Source organism: the organism of the source record quoted next, unplaced genomic scaffold, assembly GCF_019419815.1.
Source record: "Pyrus x bretschneideri cultivar Hongxiangsu unplaced genomic scaffold, Pyrus_bretschneideri_v1 Contig27, whole genome shotgun sequence".
Classification (NCBI taxonomy): Eukaryota; Viridiplantae; Streptophyta; class Magnoliopsida; order Rosales; family Rosaceae; genus Pyrus; species Pyrus x bretschneideri.
In genome coordinates this window covers 2,776,970-2,785,000 of record NW_025999579.1, presented here as the reverse complement: position 1 = coordinate 2,785,000, position 8,031 = coordinate 2,776,970, and the positions used below count along the sequence as shown (strand labels likewise).

At 39.0% G+C, this 8,031-nt stretch overlaps 2 protein-coding genes across 2 annotated transcripts in view; both read left to right on the top strand.

Moving 5' to 3' along the window:
• The window catches only part of LOC103931207 (protein NEN1-like), a 10,515-nt gene extending 6,035 nt beyond the window's left edge, over positions 1-4,480 (top strand). Inside the window, exons 2-6 of the mRNA XM_048587580.1 lie at positions 2,263-2,420; positions 2,612-2,658; positions 2,751-2,814; positions 3,161-3,870; positions 4,020-4,480. Of these exons, the coding sequence (XP_048443537.1) occupies positions 2,263-2,420; positions 2,612-2,658; positions 2,751-2,814; positions 3,161-3,870; positions 4,020-4,254 (1,214 nt within the window). The 3' untranslated portion in view covers positions 4,255-4,480. The remainder of the gene's footprint in view (positions 1-2,262; positions 2,421-2,611; positions 2,659-2,750; positions 2,815-3,160; positions 3,871-4,019) is intronic.
• A 1,350-nt stretch (positions 4,481-5,830) lies between these two features.
• Positions 5,831-7,489, top strand: LOC125478868 (two-component response regulator-like APRR1). Its single transcript, XM_048587582.1, has 4 exons — positions 5,831-6,171; positions 6,316-6,477; positions 6,839-6,978; positions 7,121-7,489. Exons 1-4 carry the CDS (start codon positions 5,997-5,999, stop codon positions 7,253-7,255), a joined length of 612 nt encoding a protein of 203 aa, XP_048443539.1. The 5' UTR covers positions 5,831-5,996; the 3' UTR covers positions 7,256-7,489.
• The last annotated feature ends 542 nt before the right edge of the window (positions 7,490-8,031 follow it).

The following is an 8,031-nucleotide window of genomic DNA, read 5'->3' as shown; positions in this document are numbered from 1 at the left end:
TTATAGTTTTGGTTGTTGAGCTTCTTGATTCCTCCAACAACTTGAAGATCACCCATCGTATCGGCAAGACTTTGACTACACCGAACAAGCTTGAGTGACTACCGTGCAGAGTAATACACTACTCTCGACACAAAGAAGCTCCCTCTCAAGGTTTGTGATAACCCTAGCAATAATCTCAAGAAATCTTTTCTGATGTGGAAGATCAGTCAAAACTGCAACCACAGAGCATACTGGAATTTCAAGAGACTTTACAACCAATGCTCTACCAAGAACGATCCTTGACCGACTTGGCTCTAGATACCAATTGTTGAATAAGAAGAGTATCCAAGATAACTCTAATGATCCCAAGAAGAAGAAAATAGAGCACACTCTTAAAGAAAGCTCACAAAACAAACTAATTAGCAAAGCTTTTCTTATTTAGCTCTAGGCTTTGTTTTTCCTTGGATGATCTACAATGCTTGGGGACTTGGGTATTTATAGCAAACCAAATGAAAGCTACACCACACACTTACTTCACCTACAACATCCACCTACTTCACCTACAACATCCACATACTTCACCTACAACATCTACCTACTTCACCAACCTCACACACTTACTTCACCTACAACATCCACCTACTTCACCTACAACCTCCACTTACTTCACCAACCTCACACACTTACTTCACCTACAAATGACATTGATTCTCAACATACTTCAGATAACAATTCACGGACTCACACAAAAAAGCTACATTCTAGTTCGGAATTTTATCGTTCTATGTAGCTTCTGGGTATCTCATTCACGGACTCACACCAGATGATCAGAGGCCAATCAGACAGAAACGCTGCACATGGAGACGTGTGATAGGTTTGAAGGGTAAATCAGACAGAATCTAGAAGGACTTGCATGAAACAGAAACACCGTGTGAAAAATTAAAAACACGGCGACATGTGATAGGGTTGAGAAACACCGCCACCTTGATGTACTATTTCTCCAAACAGAAGCATGTCTTCAGCTTTCTTCAGAGCATTTACCCTGTAAAGTTGAAACACACTGTAAATTAAATAGATTTACCATTTTGCATCTGCCTTCGTCTTCAAGTTTCGTTGGACCTGATCACACAGTAGACGTGGGAGATGGGGACAAGGCTCCGTGTGGGTTTGCTGCTATTAGGGTTTTGTTTGAATCTTTGATCACACGCCATGGCAAGGAATTATACCAAATATACATTCCCATATTCCTGTCATTCGTGCAGGCAACACAAAGCTTATTGTTGTTCCGTACAAACTACCTCTCGTTCATGCAGTCAAGTCAAAGCCTTTTGTTGTTACGTACAAATCGCATGTACGCAATCTGACGCATATTTATAATCGTCTATACACGTGCTAAATTTTGATTTGTCTGCAAAGAGAAATCACCTATATTCTACACAAAATTCTCTTGAATGTGTGTGATCTTTCAAATTAGGCTTGACAAGCTGTTAACCTGACACGAAACGACACGAAAATAATAGTTTCAGATAAATTCGTTAATAAATCGAATCGTTATCATGCATTAAGAACTTGTTAACGAGTTGGTTCGTTATCGGATTACCTATAAAGAACCCAATAAAATATACTTTGTATAATCAAAATATTAGATATAATAATTTCTTGCATAACTCGTTAACTAACATGTTTTAAAAACCGGTTAAGACAACAGAACATATTAGACAAACACGACAAACATCATCCGTTTACCAGGTCTACTTCAATCGGACACAAGACTTTATCGCGTGGACACTTCTTACATTTGGCCAAGGAAGCAGAAGCCGCATCGTACAACTGCTTTATATAGGAGCGGGGATTTGGACACTTAATACAAAAAAATGGCGAGTCGGAGCGAGGATCGGTTCGAAATAGCCTTCTTCGACGAGTCGCCGATACGGTCTACGACATTCTCCACGGTTAGCTCCTTTCCTTTTAATTTTTGTTTTCTCAGTTTCTAACTCTGTGTTTGGCTGCCGAGAAAATTGAGGGAAAAATTTGGACTTTTATCTTTAGTTTTGTACGAATGAATTGATAATTAACGTGAAGGTTTGATTTTTATGGATGATTGTGTGTTTGGTTGCTGAGAAATAGAAGGAAAATTAGCTGAAACTAAACTAACTCAGTTTTAATTTTTGAGTGTTGCTTTGGATTTTCATTTCTGTGGTGGTTGTTGGTGGATAATTTGAGATCCATTTTTCGAAACGGCATTTGATGAGTGAAATTTGATTTTGCGGTTGTTGTGTATAGAACGTATATGGGCTGGTCACAACATTCTGAGGTTTGATTGTTATCGGATTCGGGAGGCTTTCGCACGCATTGGTCGGCCTGCACCAGAACCGAAAGGTACCATTGATTCATTGGCATTGTTGACACAGCGGTTCGGAAGGAGAGCTGGTAACATGAAGGTATTTATTTTCTCTCCATATGTTGGTAAATGTTACCGGTTAGATTTTGATCCGAATAAGTTCTTTAAATAAGGGGCAAAATGAAATATGTGGTTTTGAGGAGGGGGAGCATTTGTGCAGTTTCTAGGTGTTGATGTATGTTACTTGTGAATGTTATCGTTGATACATACATGACACATTATTTCGTGCAGATGGCCTCTCTTGCAACCTATTTCGGGCTTGGACAGCAGACACACAGGTATTTCTGCAAACCTACTTCGAGTTTAAACTAATTACTCTTGCCTCCAATTTTGTTTCCTTGAACTAATCTTTTATGTAATGGTTTGTCAGGAGTTTGGATGACGTTCGAATGAATCTTGAAGTGCTGAAGTATTGTGCAACCGTGTTACTCTTGGTAATGATATGATTTTTGAAAGGATGGTGAACCCATACTTTCTTGAATAATAAAGCATTTATATGAAATTTCATATGATGGTTTTTTAATGGTAGTAACTTGTGAGGAGCTCAAACGTGAAGGGCGGGGGGTTCACGATGTCAGAATATAAATCAATAGTATTTCCTTCATTTTTTCCCTTTGTTTTTTCAAATTTGAAATGTATGAGGCGTAAAACGTAAGACCAGTCTTTCTAAAACAGTACTTGGCTCACATCCTAAAAGTTAGACCTTTTGAAACTCAAGTTGAGCTGCTTGACTCAACAAAATATATCAATAGAACTAACTATAGTCTGATCTACTCACAGGAGTCGAGCCTCCCAGACATATTCACAGAGAATAGTTGGGTTTCTCCAAATGCTACCACAAGAAGTCGTAGTGACGGGAAATCATCTGCTGAGGGGTCTCGCATAAACATGAATACTGAGCATGCAAATCAAATAACAGGGGAGAATCATCCAATAACATCTCTTAGGACTAAAGACACTGAAGAAGTCTCTAATCTGATTGAATCTAGCACCGCTCGACCAGATCCCTTTGACATGGGCCCACTTAACGATGAAGTGATGAAAGAGCTGATTCAGCCAGACATTGCCATGGTAGAAATACCTTTGAAAGAGTCTGTTGAGAGTTCTTCCCCTTTTGCTGCATCGGGGAGTTCCAATGGCACTTTGGACTTTTTGCAGCCTGATGAAATCTCTATTCCTTCTATCTGTGCTTCCCTTGTTCCGTTGTATCGTGGGAGTCAGAGGATAAAGTTGTTACACAAAGATGTAAGTTTGCAGCTTTGCTGTAGGCATATGAAATTGCGGTTTGGAATCAATGGAAAGTTTTTTGATCATGCTGGCCGGCCACGATTGAATATTGTTTGTTACGCATCACAAAATTTGTGCAAAGTTCTTGATGCATGTGATGGCATTGCACAAAAGTTGTCTGTGGATTCCGGTAGCAGCTCCGAATGGAAGCCTGTTGTGATCCGAAAAGAGGGTTTCAATAACTATCCTACAGTGAGATTACAGTAAGTTTTAGTCTCTCTCTCTCTCTCTCTCTTTCTCACACACACACACACACACACACGAAACACATTATTCCTGCAGTCTATTGGCTACTGAGAAAGAATATTCATCTGATTAGTTGTACTTTTTTGTGTATAATTTGTTTTTGCAGCATACAGACAGCAGTATGTGGGGATATTGCAATATACGCCACAGAGATATATCAAAAAGAGCCTTCTGGTGCCGAGGAGAGGCTTGTATTCACCAAGTTTGATGCTTCAGCACTTAGCACCCTTTTCAAACCGCAGACTTTTATGGATGCATTCTTCTCCTTGGATCCGTATGACTATCAGCAGAGTGCAGGCATTCGGTTGGTGGCAAAGAAATTGATTCTTCATTCCAATTGATGGATGAATTTGTATCTCCGATTTATTTGATGGGGGAAGTTGCTCTGTAAATATGACAAGTAGATTGACATATTCAGGATGATAGTTGTGCCATGTAATTGCAGTCTCTGTTAATGTTAATTCTTTCTTATTAAAATTCTGTGCTACCATATATGTTCTTTGACTGTGCACTCTGATCAAATTAACTTATTAGTATGAAGTTATTATTACAGAAATGGTTTTCGCACTTCCCTTTTCTTCTCATATGCTCTTTCCTTTTGTCCTAGCCTTTGAATTCAATAAATCAAAGTAGATCAAACAACTGATACACCGAGAAAGAGAAAACGAGGGTGTGAAAATCATTACTGTAAACTATTCGAAAAGAAAACTCTTAATAAGTTTGCAACTAATTTGGCAACATTGTCTCTTGTGGCCAAGATGGGACCCACTTTGAGATTTGCGATTGTGAGCAAGAAAATAGGAAACTTGTATACTAATGAGGCCAAAAATCTCCTTTTAATCAAACCTTAAAAATTCATAAGACTTGAGCTCCTCCTTGATCACCAAGTTAATTATGGCTCCTGCATGCCGGCGCTGCCGTGCCATGTTAAACTCATGTGGTTTATATTTGTGAGGATTCAGAATCTTGTCCTTGAGATTTTTCAGTTCGGTAAAGGATGTGATGGATGATAGCAAAACAGAAACGGGGGCAGACATACTCTGGAAGCTTTGGAGTGTAGGTTATTTTCACTTCCAATTTTGGAAGGACAACCTTATCCCAACAACTGACTTGTTTAAGGAACTGTAACAATCTTTAGCAGTTGAAAAAATTTGTGTTAACTAGTTTGACTTATTCTGCAATAGGGATTAGTTTCTGCATGATTGAAGATGGCGGCAGACAGACGGGAGGACAAGCCAAGCCATCGTGGGAGAGAGCACGTGTGCGAGAGGAATAAGAGCTGGTCTCTAGTCCACCAGGCAAGAAGGCAGGTAAGAGAGAGCAAGAGTAGCCAATGTTAAGATGTTATATTAAGATTGTCCCTGCAGGCCCTAATTAAACATGTTTTGCTGAGCATGTGATTGAATTTTCGTTGGTGGCATGTGCTGTGCTTGATATTTTGTCATTTGGTAAAGGATGTGGTGGCTACAATGTTTTTCATGTCTGATTCTGTAAGATGCATGTACTTCTTCACTTCTTCTCTGGTAATTTCTAGCTATGTCCACATGATGATTGTATATATAGATAGACACAGATCAATACAATGCTCTGCTTCAACGAAAATGGTGTAATTCTGGTTTACTGTAGGTAACCCTTAATTCCATTTTGATTGTTTCGATCAGATGAATCTTGATTTTGGATTGTGCAACAGAAATATGGTACTCTGCAGATCCGAACATGTGGTGGTTAAGTCTGAAATGGTTCTGCTGCACTTAGTTTAGCTGTTGTAAAGCATGAGACAATGGGGGTTAATCCTTAAAATGGGGAAGGAAATAGGAGCTTAATTTAGAACTCTGAAAAGGTGAGATGTTGCAGTTGGGTAAAATCCGAGACATATATATAGACATATGTGTATAGAATTTACGATGAGATCCTCCAAAACATCCGACTGGAGGCCGTGAAACCCGACCAAAAGTTTGGTAGACCAAACTTTTTGTTGGGAAGCTGGTGTATTTGTAGCATGGGAGCGAGTCTGATTGATGCATTGCATGGATATATGCACTTCTTGAGCCTTTGTGTTTTTTGTGTGCTGGTTTGAATTGCAATGGAGAAAGATAAGCAGATCGATATTGGTAACAGCAGCAGGCAATATGGTGGCGGTAGAGCTAAGAGCAAGAACATGTCCGTGGATCGCAGTAGGGTAAGAATTTTGCTGTGTGATCGCGACGCTGGGAGTTGCGAGGAGGTTTGCACATTGCTGACAACATGCAGTTATCAGGGTACGTACACAAACGTAAATACTAATGTATGCGTGTATATATCAATATGATCAGTCCTTTTTTCTTCTGCATTTTTAATTCAAGTTTCCAATCTTTTTTTTTTTTTTTTTTTTTTTTTTTTTGCGTTCCAAACACCTTTGACAGTAATATCAGTTGCCTCGGCCGTGGAAGTGTTGGATGCGCTGAATGCCGAGTGGTCATTCATTGATATCATACTCGCTGCAATTGACCTTCCTATAGAGGCAAGCATGAGCATGCTCAAGTATATAATGCAGGATCTGCATTTCAAACACATTCCAGTTATCAGTAAGCTTTACTTCTTCTTGTTTCGCCAGCCTTCTATATAACAGTTTTCTGCACCATATTCTTGTATTTAATAGAAACCATTGCACTCGGTTTTGCTCACTTGGGGAGCAGAAAAGTGAGCAACTCCGAGCGACACTTAATCTAATGGCTCATTATCCCCTATATCTGGTATCCGGTTCCCACTGGAGATCTGACTGCTAATATTATCAAGTGCTCGCAGACGCTCTTTTTTGTTTGCTTTAGAAAGCATCCTACGTAATGCACTATCTGCACATTATGGAGTTCTACGGATACAAACAATATTTTCTTGGAAAACCATGTAAAAAGTGCATCACACTTTGCTAATCTTCTTGTTTTGAAGTGCTGGCGACGCAGGATGAAAGCCGTTTCCTTTTCAATTTCTTAAAATTTGGGGCCACTGATTATCTGGTGAAGCCACTGTGCATTGATCAAATACTAAACTTGTGGATGCACACTTGGAGGCAGAGGAAGCAACCTAAGGTAGGCATCCCTCTTGAGTTTTCGATAAATAAACAAGAAAAACGACCACGAACAAAGAAAGATGTAAACATTTGAACCGTTGTTTGGAACTGAAACCTCATGGAAATGGCAACATTGTGGTAAAATCTTTCGATCTTTTCAGGGGCTGGAGGCGCTGCAGAAGAACATTGGTCTGGTGGTTTCGTCTGAAGCAACGATGAACAACATCTTGGTCTTAGATGACACGGAAGAAGAGTTTGCAGAGGATTCAAAGCCAGCTATGTGTATCAAAAAATAAACAGCGGAATCAGAATTATGCTGAGTATTTATATTGCAAATAAAATTTGGTTATCGGGTGAGAATTTCGAACCAAATTGTTGTCGGAAAATAAGCATATGCTCCATAGAGGAAAGGCTTAGGCTCGAAAGTGCTTTTAGAATCTATTCATTCTTGTTTAAATTTGATGGTTGAGGCAAAATCTTGGCTTAAACATGAGATGTAATCAGCACTGAAATTTCCTTATCATCGAATGAGGATCATGATAATTCTTCAATCACATCCGTTTATCGTATTAATGAACATCAGAATGTATTAACTAACAATTAACCACATGGCAAGTGGTGTGTTTCGGCCTCGAATTCACACCCTCTTTTTAATAAAAAAAATAAAATAAAATAAACAATTAACCATATGACACCCAAATAGAACTTGGTTGCTGAAAAATCAGCAGCAACTCTTGCTGCTAGCCAATCATAGATAAACACGTGTTCAAGTAATTGGTTTTTTAATCACAAATTGGACATGTGGCCATCTGTAATTGGCTATCAGCAGAAGCTCCTGTTGATTTTTCAGCAATCAAGTACCATCCATGACACCCTACAATGACGCTAGCTATTAACAAGCGTCATGGAGGGAGTAAGATGACGCAATATAAGAGAAATAATTTGTTTTATTTATATATATATGTTTCACACCTAAAAAGGGGTGTTTGTTCTCATTTACAGAACCTTCATAAAAGGTTAATGAAAAAGGCTTGTGATTGATTAGGACCATTCACCTTTGTTCTTGAGATCT